The sequence below is a fragment of the Mus caroli genome, chromosome 2 (genome assembly GCF_900094665.2).
Source record: "Mus caroli chromosome 2, CAROLI_EIJ_v1.1, whole genome shotgun sequence".
In the NCBI taxonomy this organism is placed as follows: domain Eukaryota; kingdom Metazoa; phylum Chordata; class Mammalia; order Rodentia; family Muridae; genus Mus; species Mus caroli.
In genome coordinates, this window is record NC_034571.1 from 34887591 (window position 1) to 34910967 (window position 23377).

General features: G+C 42.9%; 1 protein-coding gene across 8 annotated transcripts in view; it reads right to left on the bottom strand.

The window, feature by feature from the left end:
- Golga1 (golgin A1) overlaps positions 1 to 23377 on the bottom strand; it is a 48810-nt gene that overhangs the window by 5065 nt on the left and 20368 nt on the right. For 6 of the 8 annotated variants that reach the window (XR_003835554.1, XM_029472421.1, XM_021155478.2 and 3 more), the window contains 9 exons: positions 18832 to 18957; positions 16641 to 16736; positions 13574 to 13669; positions 12456 to 12605; positions 11552 to 11647; positions 3126 to 3215; positions 2291 to 2393; positions 2058 to 2191; positions 1615 to 1758 (listed from right to left, as the gene is read on the bottom strand). Coding sequence is in view for 7 of the 8 variants with exons in the window: in XM_029472421.1 (XP_029328281.1) it covers positions 1615 to 1758; positions 2058 to 2191; positions 2291 to 2393; positions 3126 to 3215; positions 11552 to 11647; positions 12456 to 12605; positions 13574 to 13669; positions 16641 to 16736; positions 18832 to 18957 (1035 nt within the window). In the remaining variant the exon portion in view is untranslated. The remainder of the gene's footprint in view (positions 1 to 1614; positions 1759 to 2057; positions 2192 to 2290; positions 2394 to 3125; positions 3216 to 11551; positions 11648 to 12455; positions 12606 to 13573; positions 13670 to 16640; positions 16737 to 18831; positions 18958 to 23377) is intronic. The other 2 variants (XM_029472424.1, XM_029472428.1) reach the window with 2 other exon arrangements.

The window sequence follows — 23377 nt, forward strand, 5'->3', positions numbered from 1 at the left end:
CAGAGGCAGGCGGATTTCTGAGTTCAAGGCCAGCCTGGTCTACAGAGTGAGTTCCAGGACAGCCAGGGCTATACAGAGAAACCCTGTCTCAAAGAAAACAAACAGACAAACTATATATATATATATGTGTGTGTGTGTGTGTGTGTGTGTGTGTGTATGTATGAATGAGATCTTACAACTATAAGAGCAAAATAAGAATTTTCTTTGACTTTCTAGTTTATGCTCTGATTCTTGTACTGAAGAGTGAAAATTTGTTTCTTTTTTGTGTTCTGAGACAGGATCTTCCTAAGCAGCTCAGGCTGGTTTTGAATTCACAGTGCTAGGATGTACAGGTGTACATGAGAATGTCCAGCTTTTTCTTTTTCACGTTTCATTTTCACTTTCTATTTCCCCACAGTTTGTGTGTGTGTTTGTGTGTGTGTGTGTGTGTGTGTGTGTGTAGGGTGGGGGAGGCAGAGTCTTATAGATACCAGACTGGGCTCAGACTTGCTATGTACCCAAGGATGACTGAACTCCCACTTTCCTGTGTCCTCCTCCTAAGTACTGGCATTACAGTCATGTATAACTATGCTTGGCTTCCTAGTGGTAATTTGTAATGGGATAATAACTCTAGGGGATGCCCATGCTTTACTTTGTGACTGAGTTTCTATTTTTATTTCGTTTTATTTTTGTAATGCTAGGGATGGAACTCAGGGTCTTATGCATGCTAGCTAGTCAAGTATTCTCTTATTGAGCCCCATTTTCTTCCTCTCTTTCCCCTACCTCCCCCACCCCCTTTCTTTTTTGAGACAAGGTTTCATTACAGAGCCCTGGCTGGCCTTGAATTCAGAGGATCTACTTGCCTCTGCCTCCAGAGTGCTGAGAATAAAGGCGCATACTACCATGACTGAATTTCCCCATGGCCATTCTTTTTATTTTATTTTATTATTTTTTAAAAGGTTTATTTATTTTATGTATATGAGTATACTGTTGCTGTCTTTAGACACCAGAAGAGGGCAGGGCATCAGACCCCATTACAGATGGTTGTTAGCCACCTTGTGGTTGCTGGGAATTGAACTCAGGACCTTTGGAAGAGCAGTCAGTGCTCTTAACCGCTGAGCCGAGGTGGCATATACCTTTAATCCCAGCACTGGAAAGGTATGAACTCTGAGTTCTAGGCTAGACAGGGCTATACAATGTGGTCTTGTCTTAAAGAAAGCTTTCCATAACCCAGGCTGGCCTTTATCCTGGCCTTTCTGTATCTGTCTGCAGAGTGCAGGATTACAGGTGTGGGTCACTACACTCAGCATGGACTGCAATTTGCACTGAGAGAGATGTAAGCAGAGTAGGTCTGAGGAGTGAGGTCAAAAGCCACACATGCCTTTAGTCCCAGCACTCAGGAGATAGAGGCAGGCAGATTTGAGTTTGAGGCCAGCCTTGTCTACAGAGAAGAGTTCTAGGACAGTAGGAGGTGGGGGTAGGGAGAGAGCCATGAGAAAACCAGCACCAACCTCTAGAGGAAAGATGGCAGACTTGGGGAGGAGGTAATAGCAATGAGGAGGAACAGCTGGGCTGCTGGCCTGAGGGCTGGGCTAGAATAGATCCAGCATAGGTAGCCAGGTATGGTTTCCTCACCTTATTTTTCTCGATAAGTTGCTGTTCTAAGTCCTGCTTTTCTTTCTGTAGCTGCTTTAGATCACTGGCTCCAACCTCACCGTTTGGAGTTCCTTCTGCAGCTGGAAGCTCATACTCAGAATTCTGCATGGCTTTTGAAATGACCTACAGGATAGGGGCAATAGGACAAAAGGCAGAGGGTGAGCTGCAGGTCTATGGGGAAGGAGTGCCAGCCCCACATGAGAAGATTCCATCCAGTACCTGCCAGGCAAACTACTGACTTTTGGTGACCAATTGGCATATACACACACCACATAGGTGCTGCACACAGATGGCCCTATAGGTCTCAAGCCCCCTAGGTAGCTGAGCACCTTTACCACAAAAGCAGGGCCCTAACAGTGCAGAGCACCCCTCACCCCCCCTCCTGCCCCAAACCCTCCCTCCAGTATAGGGAGAGCTCTCACAAGTGGCTCCTGGCCCTGCAGTGGCAGACAGTCCTCTCCTGTTGTGGCTGGCATTGCCTCCTGAGCCCTGCAAGTCTTCAAGGCCTCTAGTTCCCTCTGCAGTTTGTGCATCTGCAGCAGGGCAGAATTGTGACCTAGGGCAGTGGGAGTATAGTGTGAGCTAGGGATCGCACACTGCTTTGTGACAGGCTGGCTCACTAATGATGCTTACTGGCCAGGGGTTGAGTCCTCACCTTTTTCCAGCTGTCGAAGTTCCTGCTCCTTCTGGAGAAGTGCCTCATCCTTTTCACACAGGCTCTGATTTTTCTCTTCTATGATGGCTGTCAACTCAGTGGCCTTAGCAGGAAACTCAGCATAAGAGGGGCTGACATAATCCCCTCTCCTATAGTACCCTTCATTACATCTGCAGCTTAGAATAAACCTATGGCAATGGGATCCACTCTCCTAAATGGCCTTGCACAAGGTGCTTGCCCTCACTACCCTGCTGGCCCTGCTGGGCTACCCAGAGTGTGGATATTCTGCTTAGCCTCATAATGCATCCTTTCCTGAGCACCCACACTTCACCAGCCTGTTGCATACCTCATGCTGGTATCAGAAGGTATGATCACCCTAAGTTTTTTCCAGAAGCGATTGGCCTCAGATTGGTCAAGAACTCACTGGAGACCTCTAGTCAGCAGAGCAAGAGCCAGGTGCTCTATTTGTCCCCACATATAGTTTTTCCTATACTTCTGGCTTACCTTTTGGGAATAGCAGGTGGTGATGTACCACTTGACAGAATCAGACTGTTAGTTCCCTAATGACTTTTTCTCCAATCAATGTTTACAACTAAGTAACCATGAAAATTTAGGAAGGGCATCATCTGGGGTACGGTTTCTTGGTAATAGTTTCTCCGAGTAACCTACAGGTCATAGGGCATTTTCCAATTGATTGTGTTCCTAGAGACCCTTGACATGCTTACCCTGGGTATATGGGGTCTCTCTGATGGCCCCACACAGGAGGTGCAGTGCCACTGAGACTGCAGGGGAACACAGTTTTGGCTTACACCTTGGTAGCCAGCTAGGGACCTACCTGTTGCTGGAACTCTTCTCTCTGTTTCCGCACCTCCTCCAGGGCTTGAGCCATTGCTACACTCACAATTTCTCTTTGGCTCCATTCATCCTAGAATTCAGAAAACAGGTGACTGAGTCCCAAAACAGTCAATTTTCTTATCTGTATCCTTCACCTGAAGCCCAATAGAGGGCCCCTCACTTTGCAGGACCATTCTCCTTGCATCCCTCTGATGACTGTCTTGTTAGATACTTCACCTAGTCTCACAAATAAGCACACTAATGAGGGCCAGTGTGGGAGCTCACTATCCAATGCCCAGAACTCGCCTAATAGAACCCACACAGAACAAGAAAGCTCACAGGCACAACCTGGTCACAGGAAATGTAATGAAGCAGCTGCTGAACTTTACAAGAATTTACTCTCGGGCTGGAGAAACGGCTCAGCAGTTAAGAGCATTGACTGCTCTTCCGAAGGTCATGAGTTCAAATCCCAGCAACCACATGTTGGCTCACAACCATCTGTAATGAGATCTGATGCCCTCTTCTGGTGTGTCTCTAGACAGCAACAGTGTACTCACAAAATAAATAAAGAAATCTTACAAAAAAAAAAAAAAAAAAAAAAAGCATTTACTCTCACCGGGTAGTGGTGGCTTAATCCCAGCACTTGGGAGGCAGAGGCAGGCGGATTTCTTAGTTCGAGGCCAGCCTGGTCTACAAAGTGAGTTCTAGGACAGCCAGGGCTACACAGAGAAACCCTGTCTTGAAAAACAAAACAAAAAAATTCACTCTCACTGATTCATCCATAGAAGCCTTTTTATGACATCTATTTATTTTTATTTTTTATTTATATTTATTTTTTTTAGTGTGTGCAAGTATAAGTATATGTCATATGTGTATAGACACCTGTGGAGGCCAGAAGGGACCTAAGATGACCTGTAGTTGCAGACTGGGCAATTATAAACTGCCTGACTTGGGTGTTAGGAATTGAACTCAGTCTTCTGGAAGAGCAAGGAGCTCTTTTAACTGCTGAGCCTTCTCTCTAGCCCCCATAATACCATTAAAAATTTAAAGTTACATTTGCTTATTTATTGTGTGTATTCCTGTGGGCTGGCAAGTCATTGTGTGGCTCTGAGTGCTAGGGGCAACTGGTAAGAGCTAATTCTCTCCTTCCACCATGTGGGTCCTAGGCACAAAATCCAGGACCAAGGCCTTTATTTGCTTAGTCATATTACCAGCCCACAAGCTCATTTTGTAAGAGTAAAAACAGACACTCCAAGACGTTTAGAGATTTGCCTCAGCTTCCAGTACTAGCTGGTGGCAGGACCAGATGAGAACCAAACCCAGCAGGACCCAAGTCCAGGGACTCTAGATACCAGCCTGTCCTACCTCAAGCATCTTCAATGTGAGTGGGAATATCAGTCCCCTAGCTGCCTGGAAGCACTTCTGCAGCACAGGACTGTGTTTATCACTGCCCTCCTCTGAGTATGTTCAAGCTTCCCGAGAGTTACAAGTGTGAAGTACAACCTCTCCGGTCCTGATCACTTGGTTAGGAAGATGCCCTGGGGAGAGCGTGAAGTAATACCTGCTGTTTCTGACTACTCAGAGCCCCCTGGGTTCTGTGTACGCTCTTTGTTTCTGTACTCCACTCCTACTTTGAGACTTTACTTGGCAAAAGCTGGGCAGTCAACAACAATGCTCTAATTTTGTGGTATATGATTCAAGTCTATCATAGCATTTTTTCCCCTTAACCAAAAAATTTGGTTAGCAGGTGGTTATGTCACTAAGTAGAACAACCAAGAGTCTTTTCTATCAGGGCTCTTCTTTATACTCTGAAGCTAAGTTGAAGGAGACCTCCTGAAATGTTCCAAGATTAGAGCTGACATTATGTCCATCCCCAACATAGGAAGCTGTCTACATTGATGAGCCAGAAAAATATCACTGAAGGAGAAAGAAGACCATCAGTTTTTCTGGGTCTGTGGCTCCCAGTCTCTTCCTAACAACTCTCCCTGGGTCAGCTACAGGGCCATAACATGCTGCTTATTTTAAGTTAGTTGTTTTCACAGTGAGTGTAGCTCGGGCAGAAAAAGACAACTGGTACATGAACTTGAGAGGCTAAAGGTGAGACCCAGAAGTACACTGTGCAAGACTCCTTGCCATGATCGTCTGTGCTCATCTCTTAGTACCAAATGTGGGTTTAGGATGTAGCTGCTGGCATGGGAAGGAGCTAGACATTCCGGTTTGCTAAGAATGCCTTTTTGTCTACTCAGGGATGTTTTTTTGGGGAAGTCTAGAAAGATGCTTATGACTGCTGGTGTCTAGAAAATATGTCTGAGATGACAGAAAGGCAGGCCGGCGCACAAAGAAAGCTCATGCTGGGGACTATCCTTGGTACCTTTCTTCTGCAGTCATGCTTGATCCTCAAAACAGTCTTCTTGGGGTCAGAGGTTACCATGTCCACTTTAAACAGAGAAAGTGGACCAGGTATGGAAGCACAGACCTAGGCTGTAGTCTTAGTGCCTGGAGGCGCAGGCAGAGAATTCTTTTCTTTCTTTCTTTCTTTCTTTCTTTTTTTAAAGATTTTTTAAATGTATATGAGTACACTGCAGCTATCTTCAGACACACCAGAAGAGGGCATCAGATCACATTACAGATGGTTATGAGCCACCATATGGTTGCTGGGAATTGAACTCAGGACCTCTGGAAGAGCAGCAAGCAGCCAGTGCTCTTAACTGCTGAGCCATCTCTCCAGCTCTAGGCAGAGAATTCTAAGTCCCAGGCCAGTCTGAGCTACATGGAGATACCCTGTCTCAAAAAGGCAAACCAACAAGACTAGAGATTTTTCTGTAGTAACTAGTACAAAGGAGGCTCTAGGTTTTAGCCTCCCCACCCCCCAAGATAGTGAGTAGTTACATTGGCATACATGGTCAGGTTAAACATAGTTCTGAAGTGCTTCAGAGCCCCATAAGCCCCCAACCATCAGACTCCAGGTTGATACTCCACCCGTCAAGTAAGCATGGCTTATATCTTGCAGGACCTGTTAGATCTACACATGGTAACTATAACCTAGGGTTGAGCTTGCTTACTTTAGAGGAAGGTGTTCAGGGAACAGCCTCCCCCCCACCCCCCACACCCAGACAGGGTTTCTCTGTGTATCCCTGGCTGTCCTTGAACTCAGAAATCCGCCTGCCTCTGCCTCCCAAGTGCTGGGATTAAAGGCATGCGCCCCCACTGCCTGGGTAGCTTATTTTAAAAAATAAAAATAAACCGGGAATGGTGATGAACATCTTTAATCCCCATGCTTGGGAAGCAGAGACAGGCAGATCTTTGTGAGTTCCAAACCAGATGGGAATAGAGAGAGACCCTCTCTTTAAAACAACAACAACAACAACAACATCAACAACAACATCACAACAACAAATCCTAAAGATATGTATACATCAATTTACAGTCCTTTAAAAATACATGAAGACAGGAAGAAGGAAGAAAGGCAGATCCAGGCATACTAGAGGTTTTTTGAACTCTTAAAGGACATCTTAGAATTTGCTTTGCAGACTGGCTGACCTCAAAATCTGCTTGCCTCTGCCTCTCTAGGTCAGCTGGTTCTGTCTGAACCTTTGTCTCAGGGGCATTTCAGGAAGATGGGAAAGCTGTTCCTTCCTGGTCCTCATGCACAACCTTTTACACTGGCAGCAGCAGTTTTGTTCTAAACTAGCAGTTACATCCACCATGAGTTTTCCATTGAGCCCATCTACTACCTCCTGCCTATACGCACTAGCACAGCTGCATAGCACAGCATCTGAGGTTTGTGTGGCAGAAACATGTAACTGTTCTTTAAATCTAAATTTAATAGTTAACTTCCTCACATTATCCCTCCTCTGAGGCTCTAAAGATGCCCCTGTTGTTTGTCACTTTGTGATATTTTTTTTCCTTTTTTAGTAGAAGTCTTCTACTGCATCATAAGATATCACAAATGGTTTTATAAACCTGGGACTGGTTTCTGTAGTTGGATCACAGATTTTATTCATCAGCCTGCTGTACTATTTCTTCTTCTAAAATATGGATGCCAGTTTCAAATGTGTAAGACTCTTGTTTTTAACTGTGTGGCTTGCTTGCTGAGTCAAATCAGCTAAGTGTGAATATAAGTTCAGTATCTTTCCTTCAAGGACTAATTTGTCTGGGCTTGAAATACTCAACAAGTGGCACTTGTCCTGATCGGAATTCTGCCAATGTATTTGTCACCCAAAATTGTGGATTTCAACAAGAGACCCATCTCCTGAGTGACCCTGGTGGGGAAGTAAGCATCCACAGGCCTCCTGTGGTGAATGGAAGCTCAGTGTCATGTTCTGTGTCGACAGCACCAACAATAGTCAGTTCTATTCCCTAACTGTAAGTCAACCCAAAAGCTATCATTCTCACAGTTGTTAAAAAAAAAAATCCCTTTTCATTTTGTTCTGAGATAAGGTTCCATAATGTGGCATTGGTGGCCTTTGCCCCTGTGCTTCACCACATGCTTCTAATTGGCTGAGAACATCACATTAGAATATGCCCTCATTCAAATGTCTGTGGTGCCTCTTGTTTATTTACTGACCCAAAAATGATATCCTAGACAGCATAGCTTCTGTTGTCTGTATATTAGTTTGTTATAGCTACTGTAACACTGCCTTGAACTTGTTAACATACTTGGATCATGTTAGTATGTCTGCAGGTCTTTGTGTACGCAAAGACTACCAATTAAGCTAAACCCTTACCTCTTCTTGTAGGACTTAACCAAGGTATTAGCAGGCTAGGCTCCCGCAGGAGCAAAGTCCTTTCTTTGCCTCTCCAATTTTCCAAACTACAATCCTCAGACCTAAGCCATTCCTCCACTTTCAAAGGTGGCAATGCAGCATCTCTAAATCTCTACTGGTATTTGAACGTGGTGGTTCATGCCTGTAATTCTCGCACTTGGGAGATGGAGACAGGAGGATCACAAGTTTAAAAACAGCCTTGGTTAGTGATTTTTGAGGCAAGTCTAGGTTATGTGAATCCTTATCTCAAAACCCAAAACACTTCTATTTGTTTCTGCTGTCACAACCAGGCTATATTGTGTGGAACCATAGCTCTGCCTCACTCTTTAAGGACTCTTGATTATTTAGGGCTCACCCAAATAACATAGGAAGAACTCTCTAGTTTCAGTCCTTCACTTAATCTCCCCTGTACTACTCTCCTTGCCAGAGGAAATGACTATGAATTAGGATATGCATACAGAGGGAAGGTTGCCCTTTAGCTCCTGCTCGTGCCTCAGCTTCTAAGTGTGGACTATGGCATATACTCCTATACACAATTTCATATCATTTTTGTTTTGTTTTGCAGACAGGGTTTCTCTGTGTAGTCCTGGCTGTTCTGGAACTCATTCTGTAGACCAGGCTAGCCTCAAACTCAGGGATCCACCTATCTCTGCCTCCCAAGGGCTGGGATTAAAGACATGGGCTACTACAGCCTGGCAATTTCATGTAACTTCTTTACTTTTACAACATACATTGGTAAAACACTGTGGTGTAATTTGTTGTTTCTTTTGTTTTATTGAGACAGGGTCTTTAGCTTAGCCTTCCCTGAACTCCCTAAATAGCTAGAAATTAGTTGTCAATAGTCTATATTTCTTATAACGTTATGCCTGTAAGATATATAGTAATGTTTTATTTTTCATTCCTGACTTTGGTTATTTGTGCCATTTTTTAGTGTTGATTTCCTTTTTTTCTTGATCTGTCTATGAGTTTTAACAATTTAACTAACTTCAATCAATCAAATTTAGGGACTGGCAAGATGACTAAGTAAGTAAAGGTGTCAGCTAAGCCTAATGATCTGACCAAGCCCTGGGACCAGAAAACAACTCCTTAAACTTATGCTCTGACCTCTATACCCGCTTCCCAACTTAATGTAATTAGAAAAAAAAAATCAATTTTAGGTTTCAATGCTTTTTTTTAATGACAGATTTATATATATCCTGTTTTCATTTAAGTTTTGTGTGTGTGTGTGTGTGTGTGTGTGTGTGTGTGTGTGTGNGAGAGAGAGAGAGAGAGAGAGAGAGAGAGAGAGAGAGAGAGAGAGAGAATATGAATGAATATGTGGAGGCCAGAAGTTGAACTCAATCATCTGTCATCTTATCTTTTGAGACAAGCTCTCTCAGTGAACCTGACACTCACTCACTGATTTGGCTTGACTGGCTGTCCTCCCCAATGCTGAAGTTACAGGTATCCAATATTGTGCCTGACTGTTTTTCTGTTTTTGAGACAGAATCTCACTATGTAGCACTGGCTGGTCTGGAATTCACAATGTAAAAACGGCTAGCCTCAAACTCAAGAGATCCTCTGCCTCTATCAGTTGGAATCAAAGGGCTGCACTACCTACCATTCTTGGACCACAAATACCTACTTACCTACCTCCTCCCTCCTCCTTCATTCCGGTCTTCTTTCTTCTCATGTGTACCCCACCACCACCACTTTCTTTCCCCCATCCACAAGACAGAATTTCTCTCTGTAGCTCTGGTTGTCCTAGAACTCCTTCAAAGACCAGGCTGGCCTCAAACTCAGAGATCTGTCTGCTTTTGCCTCCTGAGGGCTAGGTTTAAAGGCATGTGCCCCCACCACCGACCGGCTGCTACGTTGTTTTTCTAATTTACATATTTACCTTAAACCTCTGCCCTGACTTCCAGTCTTTTCAGTTAAAAAACTACTAGGTCTGTCCTAGACATCTGTGGATGGTATCTCTTTGTGCCCAGTTACCTCAGTGGCCAGCCCTCAAGTCAGGTGGAATTTTGGTTCCCAAAAGACATTTCTGGATGTCATCAGTGGGCTGGCTATTGAAATTTAGTAGACAGAGACCAAAATACTCTAAGAGTCCAACAGTGCACATTTGCTATAAGGTGCCCACAAAAAGAATCTTAGCTAAAATGCCATCACTGCTGAGGCCATGGAGCTCTGAGCCTCACAAACCAAACCTAGGAGTCACTCTAACTCCCCTTCCTCTCATTTTCGCCTTGCATTGTGGCAAGTCCTAAATGTTCCATGAGTAGCATTCATCCAGAAGCTGAATGTGTCTTCCATATGCTCAACTAACACAACCATCCTTTCCCGTCTGTGCTACTAAAAGCTTTCCTTTCAGAAATTTCTCTACCTATAAATAGAGAAATCCCTTTAAAACAAAACCTCTCCCATGCTTTTCTGCTCAAACCCTGAAATGGCTTTCCATTATACTTTCAAATGTCACTCAGCAATGGCCACACTGGCCTTCCTGCAGTTCTTTGAATAGAACAAGCTTTCTTGTATCTTAGTGCCACTTCTTATGTCTGGATCAGTCCTTCCTTGAACTGTCTACATTGCTGGTCTCACTGTTCACATCTTTGGCTGTAATGCCACCAAAGCCTTCCTTTTCCTTCTTTGTCCTTTACAAGGCCTGGTTTTCTTCATAGCATTTGCTAGTATTTGCAAGTATTTTACTGTTTCTAGTTATATGCTCCAAGACTTCCTGTTGACCTGTACTAACACTTCCCATGGTGCCTGCAATCAGGGCACTCAGATATCTGCTCATGGAATGAAAACAAACAAACAAACAAACAAAACAACTAACTTCAGTGAGGCCTTTATGGTACATGCCTGTAACCACAGCTGCTCGGGAAACTGAATCAGGCTGACTGCAAATTCAGGACCTTTACAGGGCTAGAGAGAAAATCCAAAGCCAGCCTACAACAACTTTTTTTTTTTCCCCCTCCGAGAAGGGGGAAAAAAGGGTTTCTCTGTGTAGCCCTGGTTGTCCTGGAACTCACTTTGTAGACCAGGCTGGCCTTGAACTCTGAAATCTGCCTGCCTCTGCCTCCCAAGTGCTGGGATTAAAGGCGTGCGCCACCATTGCTTGGCTCCTACACCAACTTAAGAGCTTGTCTCAAATAAAAAATACAGACAGGGATAGATATATAATTTAGCACTATAATGGTTATCTAGCATGTGCAAGATCCTGGGTTTGAGTCTTAGTTAAAAAAGAAGAAAATCTGATTGCAAGATATATGCTTTTCATGATGCAATATTGCCTAAGCAACTCATTAGATATTGTTACTGGGAGCCTCAAGGGGCAGGCCCTGAGCTACAGGTGTTGCTACAGAGAAGGTCTGCAAAGGCTTGATATTAGGACCAAACGGGGCAAAAAACTGCCATGACTCACTTCCCAAAGGTATTGTAAAGGGCCCAGGGAGCCTAGAGGGCCTATAAGAAAGAGGGCATGCTGGGGCTGGAGAGATGGCTGTGTTTAGGAACACTGCTGTTATTCCAGAGGACACCTAACAGAAGCACTGGAGCAGGAGCAACTCCCACTTCCTCTGCTGTAAGTGCAGGGCTTTCACCTGTGCATTCCAAACATTCGGGACAGATAGGAACTGATTCTATTATAGAAATAAAACTGATTCTATTATAGAAATACCTTTAGTTTCTTTAGTTCCAATTGGTGATGTTGTAAGGAATGTTCACATTCATTTCTGCTTTCTTTAAGGGCCACATTTTCCTGCTGCAGTTGTAGCTGCAAATTGAGCAGAGCACTAATAAGAATAGGTCTTACCTGCCATATTTTCTCATAAGCAGTCTGATCTCCCTGATGTCCTTTTGAAATAACCTTTCTTGGGCTGAGGAAATTGCTCAGCTGATAATGTGCTTATGAAGGTATGAGAATCTGAATTCAGATTCCCAACACCCATGTGAAAAAGTTGGGAGTGGTGGTGCACACCTGTAATTCCAGTGCTGGGCAGAGCCTGGTGGCACTCTGGGGGTTGTTGGTCAGCTATTCTGGCCAAATTAGTGACATTCTATCTCAAAAAGTAAGATGGAAAGCAACTGAGGAAGATAGCTCATATATAATCTCTGGCCTCCATAAAAGAAATTCCCTTTATTTCAGTCACCATAAGCATCGAGTAAACAACAGGTAGGGACAAGGAAGAAAACCTGAAACTCTCCAGGGATGGGACAGTGGCTCAGCTATAGAGCCTAGCAGGTATGAGGCTCAATCTCTAGGTCCTTAAGAAAATCATGTCTCTTAACACTGTGGGACACAGAGGCATTGTAGAAGAGAGAAGCCATTAGGAAGGGACAATATGGATTTCAGAAAAACCCAAGGGGACTATTAGAGATCAGGAAGATGTCCCTGTGGCGAACCCATCTGCTGTGCATCTCTGTAAAGAGAAGTCTTTTTACTTGCAGTCTCCTAAGCAGGTTAAATCCTTATAGGAAAGGTGAACTGCCCTCTCAAGAGGTTCCCCAGGCTAGAGAGGCACCATTCTGCTTAGTGGCAGTGACACAGTGCTCCTGCATGTGCTGATGCTCACTCCACTCACCATTCCCTGCTCTGAGGCTATCTGGTCAGCTACCCGTGTTTGTTCCAGAGCTTCAATTTGGGCCTCCAGTACATGGATGCGCTCCCTGCAATGCTGTTCCAGGGCGAGAACCTGCTGCTGGGAAAGGCTGTTCTCTTGGTTTGTAGTGATCTGCAGTAAAATAAGAACAGTTAATGCAAGACACAAAGATTTCAGAGGCAAGCTGTTTTCTGACTGTCTAAGAGATACTACCCTTTGAGACTGGCTGCCCTAGTGTGAGTTCGAACCCTTGCATGTTCTACATATTACTGCTAGGTCTGGCCTGCCATGGGAACTGAAGCCATGCATTTGTCCTGGTTTCACTGGCATATCCTTTATGGTGTATGCTGAGCACCACCCTGTTTTCAGATATAGGCCTCCACTGCTACTCACTGGATCTCTATGGCTGAGATTTTCCTGGGGGAGGCAGAGAATGAGGTGGTGAAGAACAGGGCTATGTGTGAGACAGATGTGAGTCTTGCTACCTCTATGCTCACCTTGTCTACTGAATGAGTATGACGGACAGTGCCAATTTGTTAAGTATGCTACAAGAACTAAGTGAAAAGCATCCTGCAAGTGCTAGGGATGCCACAAACAGGAAATCAATGTTGGCTGCTTTTATTTCCCTAGCTCCAATTTATTTGCTCACTCAGGCTGTGATGGCTGTACAAATATTTCAACCCATTTTTTTGGGTTTTTGAGAGCATCTCACTATGCAGGCTTGGCTGGCTAGAACTCACTATGTAGACCAGGCTGGCGTTGATCTCAGAAAGATCTGTCTTCTTCAGCTTTGCAAATGTTGGGATTAATGGATCTTGCCATAATATCCTGCTCATCCCATGGTTTTGACCTGTTTTCCACACCTCTGACTGAAAGCTAAGCTTTGAGCTTTTGAGGACCCACAAAAGGGCAGGGTCCTCAACAAAAGCAGATGTTGGGTAGAAACTACCAGTTAGTCCATGGCTCTGGGTAACACTGACCCTCCAAGGGTAACCTCCCCATTCCTTGTTCTGCTCATGTTGAACCCTGTTGTGAACATCTGTGGTATCTGCAAAGGTGCTGATGGAAAGCACTGGGGCCTGCACATGGTGAACACTTACAAGCTTCTGGATCTGGGCTTCCTGGCCAGCCACAACATTTCTACTCTGGTTTAGCTGCTCTTCAGCAGCCTGTAGACTCCGCTCTAGGTCCTGCACCTGAGGGGAAACAGAAGCATTTGTTTTTTGTCTTTCTATTCACAAGAAACTGGGCAGGTTTAAAGCATAGCTTTAAAATTAAAATCAGAAACCTCACCCCTCAAAATGGGGAGGGGATGACAGGGGCTGGAGAGATGGCTCAGTGGTTAAGAGCACTGACTGCTCTTCCGAAGGTCCTGAGTTCAATTCCCAGCAACCACATGGTGGCTCTGATGCCCTCTTCTGGTGTGTCTGAAGACAGCTACAGTGCACTCAAATATATAAAATAAATCAATCTTAAAAAAGAAAAAAAGCAAAACAAAGTAAAACAACAAATAAAATTAAGAGCTACAAATAAAGTGTAGTAGCACATGCCTATAGTTGGAGCACTCAGTAGGCAGAGGCAGATGATCAGAAGTTCAAAGCTATCCCTCCCTACATAATAAGCTTGAAGCTAGCCTAGGCTACAGGAGTGTGTGTGTGTATACATATATATTTATATTAAATGTATATATAAATAAAAAAGGAACATGCCATTCATCCCAGCAGACGAATACAAATCCTTGAGCTTGAGGCCAATCTGGTATATATATCTAAAAGTTATAGGTTAGCCAGGGCTATATAGTTTTGTCTCAAACCAAACAAGAGAGGCTGGAGAGATGGCTCAATGGTTAAGAGTACTGGCTACTCTACCAGTAATTTAGAAGTCCTGGGGTTCAATTCCCAGGACTCAAATGGTGGCTCACAAAGGGCTATAACTCCAGTTTTAGGGACTCTATGGTGCCCTATTCTGACCTCTGTAGGTACTAGGCCTGCATATGGTGCACAGACATAACCCTTAGGTAAAATACCCACACACATAAGAAAATAATTTAAAAATAAGCAAACAAACCAAAACCCAGTCCTTTCAGAACAGGTAAGGCATGGCAATTCACAGGAGAAACTTTAGTACTTGAAAGGACAGGGGGACTATTGCAACTTCTAGACCAGCCTGGGCTGCATAGTAAGAAGCTATCTAAAAATAAACAAAATGAAAATAAAATCAAATCCAAACCAGAAAAGTTCAACTCAGGGATACACATGTCTCAGTGGTAGAGAGAGTGCCTAGAATGAGTAAGGTCCCAGCTTTAATTCCATAATCCACAGTTACATAAACTCTATATTAGTAATGAGTAAGAGAGCTGAGTCTCCCATTATAAACCAATACCACTTTAATGTGTTTTCTTCAAGTCTTTATGACTTTTTAAAATAGTTTGTATACAGTTTAAATAATCTGTCATCCTTGCCCTCCGATTCAGATCAGAGATTATTATTTTCTCAAAGAGTGCTTCCTGCTTTACTGACTACATGGCTACAGGGCCACCTGCAGGTACTTGGATTGCTTTGCATTTCTATTTATTTTAGATCCTTAAATTTTTGCATATTGTGTGCGTGGCATGCATGTGGGTACATGGATGCACACTCCACAGCATGCTGTAGAGGTCAAAGAACAACTCTATGCAGTTGATTGTCTCCGTCCACTCTGTGTGGGCTCCAGGGATCAGACGCAGGTTGTCAGGCTGATGAAGCAGGTTCCTTTACCTGCTCAGCCATCCTGACTGTCCTCTTTGACATTCTTTAAAATCTAAAATAAGGTAGTCATTAATGTCTTTACACAAAATTGTTTGGTGTGGTTTTAATAAGTTTCTTGGGAAAGAGTCCCAGAAGTGGGATTGTTGATCACACCTTGAATTTTGGACTTCGACCACATATTCTGAGATACACACCATCAAACACTGACTACCTACTATGGTGATACACTAGCAAAGGTAGAGACAATCCAATGTGTTCAGAAAAACTCAGCATGCACTAAAGTTAGGTCAGTGACAGTGAGGGAGGGCTGACTATTCGGTAAACTGTGTTATGAAACCTGGGAGAAGAGGAAAGCTGCAGTTTTTTTTTTTTTTTTTTTTTTTTTTTTTTCGAGGTTTTGCTGTCCTGGAACTCACTTTGTAGACCAGGCTGGCCTCGAACTCAGAAATCTGCCTGCCTCTGCCTCCCGAGTGCTGGGATTAAAGGCGTGCGCAACCACGCCCGGTTGGATTTTTTTTTGTTTTTAAATTGGATATTTTCTTTATTTACATTTCAAATGTTACCCCATTCCTGGTTTCCCCTCCGAAAAACACCCTCCTGGAAAGCTGGATTTTTACTGAATGCCACACACAACGACAGTCCGAATGTGAACAAGAGTTCTATTATGTGGACAAAATTGTACAATTAATTATCACTGTGACTTAGAAACATGAAATGGATGCCTTTAGATAGAGCTTCAGACTAGAGGATAGAAGTGATAGCAAACTTCAGAATTTCTGTTCATCAAGGGATACATAAACCAACTGGTTCAGGACCAACAATGATGAGATTAGGAACTAGAATATGAAACAAAAACCTATAACCCAATTAAGAAAAGACTGAAACCACTAAAGAAAAATAAGTATAGGATATGTAGAGAATTCAAAAGTAGAAACCTCAGAAGATGAAGCAATAGGTGAAAGCTCATTAGCAACCACAGCAGCAGACACAATGAGCCATCACTTTACATTCTCTAAACTGTGTAAGATTCATGCCGGGAGATCAGAAGTGCACTTGGGGGGCTGAAGAGATGACTCAGCAGTTGACAGGACTGACTGCTCTTCCAGAGCAAAGGACCCAGGTTCAATTCCCAGCATCCATGTGGCAGCTCATAACTCTAACTCCAAAATATAACAGCCTCACACAGACATACATGCAGACAAAACACCAATATATATAAAATAAAGAAATAATTAAAAAAAAAAAAAAAAGAAAAAAGAAAAAAAAATACAGTTGGGGCCTAGAGTGGAGAAAACAACTACCTCAACCTAGCAAAAATAGTTCTTGGGAATGAAGGTCCTCTGGCCAAGAAGCTTTCTAACTAAACCCCATCCAATCAGGTTTTACACATTGTAGCAAATGCTGGGAGTAAAGTCAGTACCCGAGTCTCCAGGAGGTAAAGTGCCTTGGTGTGGCTGTTCCTGGCAGCCAAGAGCTGCTGCCTAGTATCTTCCAGATTCTGTTCAGCAACTGTTTTCTGTAATTTAAAAAATAAATAAGAGGAAGGAGTTGTTTCCTCATTTAATGAATATTTACTGATGCTATAACATTTGTGCTAGGCACAAACAGATAACACAATCAGCAAAGTAGATGTCATCACATATCATAGAGGACAAATAAATTTGGCAGTCTTTTGTTTCCAAGGCACACATGACTAACAACAAAAGCATATACAAAGCCAGGCATGGTGGTGGAAAGCATTTAATCCTAGGAGGCAGAAACAGGCAGATCTCTGTGAACTCAAGGCCAATAGTAAGAACCTGTCTCCAACACACACACACACACACACACACACACACACACACACACACACACACACAAGCTTGCTGTGTTCAGAGAACTACAGCTCTTCAGAAGTCAATGTGATGATGGGCTTAGGTCAATGAATCAAGACTGTGATGTTCAGCAAAAGGGCCAAATAACGAGGAATTATTTAGTGTTGCAAAAGGAAGTTTTACTTTATTTTGCAGGCAGCAATTTTTCGAATGGATCTTCCAAAACCTGGCATTAACTTTACTGAGGAGGCTTGCTAAATGTGGGGTCTTAGTCTATATCTACTGATGTCAGAATTTCTTAGAAAAGGATTAGAGATATATGCTTTCAACAAACTCGCAAATAATTCCTCTTTACTCTTTAATAATGTTGACTATGGCACAATAATGATTATAGTAACAGTAATACCTTCTATGCTCCAATTTTTATGATTTCATCGTGTCTGACACAATAATAAACTCAATTTTATAGAGAAGACAATACAAAGAGATTATCTGACTAGCTTCAAGTCACAGTGACTAGACACAAGATACACACACAGATGCTTGCCTCTAGAAACCAACTTACACCTTATACTCGATGTAGATGTTTAAGGGAATTGTGGACGGTGTTCAAGGGTGTTATGACCAGAAAGCCATAGTCAACTATGTAGTTGGAAAAGATTAGTTTCATAGGAGTGACGACAGTGAAGGAGAGACTGCTGTAGGATGGCCAGCCTAGAGACTTCAATGCACCTTTATTGCTTTGGGAAGGACTGCAGTACTGCAGTGGCTGGAGAGGAGGAGAAGCTTGGCTTGATAGACAGTGGAGTCTACTCTAGGATAGGCTCAGAGCTCATGGCTTTGACAACTTTGTCATGATGAGGCTAATCACTGGGCTACAAAGAGGAGAAAAAGTTTACCTCTACCATGGGGTAAGGTCAGTCAGCTCAACAGCTCCCTCAGCCAAGGTAAACCTATGATGCAAGGTAGTTTTTGCTCAAGCTAAAGGATTTCATAATTTTCTTTGCCAGTAGAAAGAGGGGAAAGTGCAGGGAAGGGAACAGGGCAGCAAGACAAGACTGCCTGGGTAGCATCAATCATCATATGGTCAGAATGCAATCTGTCCTTATAGCCCTGTAAACAAAGTTCTCTCCTCTTTGTTGTTGAGAAACAACAAAGGAGACATGAAGACTGGTTTTTGTTTTGAGACAGGGTCTCATGTAGCCTAGGCTAGCTTCAAACTCACCATGTAGCCAAGGATGGCCCTAAACTTTTGCTTCTACCTTCTATATTATTGAATTGCAGACATGCACTTTCACACCTGGTTTAATAAAGTGCTAGAGACTAAATTCAGGGCTTTGTACAAGTCAGGCAAGCAGTGTAAGAATTGGGACACAATGTCCACCACTATAAGGCTATTTTTGCTTGTTTGTTTGTTTGTTTGTTTTTTAGAGATAGGGCTTCTCTATGTAGCCTTGGCTTTCCTGGAACTCACTCTGTAGACCAGGCTGGCCTAGAGCTCAGAGATTCACCTGCTTCTGCCTCCCCAGTGCTGAGATTAAAGGAGTGCACCACCACTGCCCAGCTAAGGCTATTTTTATTTCAATCCAAAGTAGAATAAGCCAAATGCTGTGGTATGTGCCTATAGTCTCAAATACTAGGGAAACTAGGGAGAAAGATGGCTTGATCCCAGAAGTTTGGGACTCAAAAGAGCTATACAAAGTTGCAGAGAGCTTTCATCTAACCCTCCAGATCAGAAACTCAGAACATATGCAACACCATGCCTTTCTAACACTGGCCAGCATGAGCAGACATTACCTCTTTCAAGAGTTCTTGTACATGATCTTCTCCTGATAAATTCTGTTCTAGTCTCTTTTCCAAGAATATAACCTTCTCTTGTAAATGTGTGATGACTTTTTCTTTTTCTTGAGTTTCAGCAGTGGCCTGGAGGGGAAAGCAGAGTCATTCTTTAAGTCCTCTTTAGACTATAAATAAACCCTCTTACCTCTCTCCCCTGCCTTGTTGTATCATGTTTCCCTGAAATTCTGTGTTCAATCACATCACAGAAAAACATGCAGCCAAGAAAGCTTCCTTGAAAATTGGGACAGAGATGCTAGATCAGAACCAACAACATTAAAGAAGGAGACCTACTACAACAAGAAGCAAGCACCAGGTGAAGAGACCTAGTACAACAAGAAGCAAGCATGATAGCCAATTTAGGCACCATATAGTCTGGCAGAGGCAGTAAGGCCAATCCTATTAAAGACATTCCCAGTGTCCCTGAAATGACCTATATGGAAGCACATTCCTAAGGACCTGGATTCAATCCCCAGCAGTGACAATAAACAATACAAACCAGAAAACAATAATGATATTCTTGGAAACTCAAGAGCTGGGTACAGAGGGAGAAATCCAAGATAACTGCTTTAAGGACATCGAGAGAATTTCTGAAACAAATGACAGGAACTAATGGGCCATACTGAATAATATCACACCTTGGCCTCCGAACAATTGTGTACACTTCAGCCTGACATTCTGTCAATGAATGCAGTGATAATGATGACAGAACAGGAGTTGGTTCTTTTCATCACTATCAATCATCATATGCTGTTCAATGTCAGATCCAAGAATCCAAGAAGCTTTGAATACACAAACACAAAGATCTGTGGTGGTACTTCATCCACTGAGGATGCCCATTCTCTTCTCCCAAAAGAGTGCAGGTCCCATCCATCAGATTTCATCAAGTGGGAAGACGCTGAAGAATGGATGCATAACCCCACAATTGAAAAAACTTTTGTCAGGATTAAACATTATCTGTTGATGTCTTAGTCAGGGTTTCTATTCCTGCACAAACATCATGACCAAGAAGCAAGTTGGGGAGGAAAGGGTTTATTCAGCTTACACTTCCATATCCAAGATTACCAGCCCAGAAATGATACCACCCACAAGGGGACCTCCCCTCTTGATCACTAACTAAGAAAATGCCCCACAGCTGGATCTCATGGAGGCATTTCTCCAACTAAGTTCCTTTCTCTGTGATAACTCCAGCCTGTGTCAAGTTGACATACAAAACCAGTCAGTACAGTTGCTGTCCAAAAATTTACATGTTCAAAAAACCCAAGAAATCTGATCTCTGGAAGTAGAACTTCTGGAGATGAACTACTCATAACTATAATGCAGCATAATCCTCTTGTAAGACGTGGGCATACAATGCTTGAGAAAGTAAAGGCAGCAGGGAATCAACTCCTTGGGATGCTCAGACTAGGCCTCCTAAACAGGCAAGTACAGGTGCCTAGAGTGAGGAGAGGAAACAGCATTGTGTGTGAAGAGCAGTGTGTTGGTTTCTCAAGTTGACACAATCTAAAATAATCTTGGAACGGAGTCTCAGTGAGGGTTCGTCTACATTAGGTTAATCTGTGGGCATGTTTGTAGAGGAGTTGTCTTGATTACATTAATTGATATGGAAAACCCAGACCAGTCCCTGGCTTTAAGTCTTGGACTATGTAAGTGTAGAGAGGGGGCTAAGTACAAGTGAGCATTTATGCATTCTTTCCTCCCTGCTCCAGGCTATGGATAATGTGACCGAGTTGTTTGAAGTTCCTGCCACCTTCACTTCTCCTCAATAATGGACTATGTGGTGGTTTGAGTAAGAACGGCTCCAATAGGCTAATATATTTCAATGCTTAGTAACCAGGGAGTGGAACTGTTTGAAAGGATTACATGATCTAGTGCATGCCTGCTGCTACCATGCTCCCTGCCTGCCATGATGATAATGGACTAAACATCCCAAACTGTAAGCAAGCCCCCAAATAAATGCTTTCTTTTGTAAGATTTACCTTGGTCATAGTATCTCTTCACAGCAATAGAACACTGACTAAGATAGACTGTCACCTAAAATAAATCCTTCCTCCCGTAAAGCTATTTATTTAGAAGAACAGACAAAATATGCAAAGAGCTGAAACAAGTTCACCTGGACCAGGAAACTGGGTGCAAGAGTGCAGAAAGGCTGATGCTGAGGTAAATTGAAATATTCAGAAAGTAGATAAGGCATGAAAGATGAATGTTAAGATGGGAAGGAAAGCAGCTTCGCCCAAATCTCTCCCACTATAATGCGAACCAGTGTAATAGAAATACTTGCAAGAAGCATGGTTTAGCCACAGTAGCAACAGAAGTAGCTCCAGTATGCAAACATGTACAAGCATTTTCCATCATTTCTAGTTCTTACAATCACTCTTCATTGTGTTTATGTTACAAAAAACAAGGCATCTCTCAGTGACACAGTTAAGGATTCAAACTGGTCTTCAAGGTTCAAGCCTACACTTGCTCTGCTGCATAATAATTCAAACTAGAGAAACCCTATGGTGACCCATTCCATTGAAGACCAGTCATCTTATACAAGTTACTGTGTTGGTTAGGTTGAACATAAAGTTGGGGTCAGGAAAAGAATCAGTTGCTCAGCTTCAGTTACTTTTGTTATGGATCACATTCCTACAATCCTTTTGGTCTGGCCTTTAACACCTGGGGCAGACTAATGGAAATGCTACCAAACACCATCTCTGCTGCTAAACCTGCTTATTTCTTAAGTCTCCCTCTTCATCTACTCTCTAGCTACACTAAGCCTCATATGAGGCTAAAGTAAAAGTTACTCTAAGATTGGGGATATATAAGTGGGGTATGGTGGTGCATGCCTTTAATCCCAGCACTCAGAAGGCAGAGGTAGGTGGATCTTTGTGAATGGAAGGCCAGCCTTGTCTACATAGTGAGTTCTAGGCCAGCTAGAAATACAAGTGAGACTGTCTCAACAAAACAAAATAGCAAGGTTTAGACTACTTACAGCATGATTTTATTTATATAATACTAAGAAAAATGAGAACAAATGAAGATATTGTATAGGAAGCAAATGTGAAAATATAAAAGAAAGCAATAATTAAAACAATCTATAGCTGTGCTAGATTATTATTATATTATTTTATATTTTGAGACAGGGTCTAACTATTTAGACCTAGGCTGGCCATTGCCTTCTGAGTGCTGGAATTAAGGATTAGGATGTGCACGACTATGGCCAACTTGTGGTTATTTCTGAAGGGAGAAAGGATGAGATGGAACAGTGAAGGACACACAGAAGCCTGTATAGAAATACTGTTCCCTTAGCCTGAAGAATTCATACACAGGGTATCAGCTTATTATGTATTTTACCTTATCCTTATTCTTATAAATATGTAAAGTTTATAAAGTCATATGTGGCTATTAAGAACAACAATAAAAATCTACTCTCTCACAACCCTGGTACCAGCTGACCTTTCTATAATGAATGCTCTCTAAGTAATGACTGGTAATATCAGCAACTCAGATACTCAAACCAGGAACAAAGATATATAATTCTCTTAGTCCCCTCAGCATTTCTTAAGTTTGTCCAACCTCCACTTGCCATTTTGCTTAGCAATGATACCATCATGGGCCAGTGAGATGGCTTAGTGGGTTAAAAGCATTTGCTGCTAAGCCTTACAGCCTGAATTCAATCCCTGGGACCCACATGGTAGAAGGAAAGAACTGACTCTTGAAGGTTGTCCTCTGATCTCCACATGGACGCAATGTCACAAGTTCATGACCACATACACAAATGCACATATGAATAAAAATTAGGGGGCTGGAGAGATGGCTCAGTGGTTAAGAGCACTGACTGCTCTTCCAGAGGTTCTGAGCTGAATTCCCAGCAACCATATGGTGGCTCACAACCATCTGTAATGGGATCTGATGCCCTTTTCTGGTGTGTATGAAGACAGCAAATTATACACACACACACACACACACACACACACACACACACACACACGCACACACACATACATATACACACACACATACATATACACACACACACACATATATATACATACATGAATGAATGTTATGGCTCAGTAGGTTAAGACACATGCCAACAAGCTGTACAACCTAGTTTGAAATAATTGTTTAAAAATAAAAAGTAAAATAAATTAAAAAAGGGGGGGGGGGAAAGGAGGAGGCCATTTCTTCCACCTTCCATCTTTGTATCCTTTGATGAGTTTCCAGCAGAGCCACTATAAGGAGGTCCCAGGAAAGAATTTGCCACTTTTCATGGAAGATAAAAAGGTAGTTGCTGGCTACGAGGACTGTATATTTTGGATTTGGATTTGCTGCACCCTTTTTTATAGTAAGGCACCAGCTACTTAAGAAATAAGGATGCTTGCCAGGCAGTGGTGGCACTCGCCTTTAATCCCAGCACCTTGGAGGCAGAGGCAGGCAGATTTCTGAGTTCGAGGCCAGCCTGGTTTACAGAGTGAGTTCCAGGACAACCAGGGCTACACAGAGAAACCCTGTCTCAAAA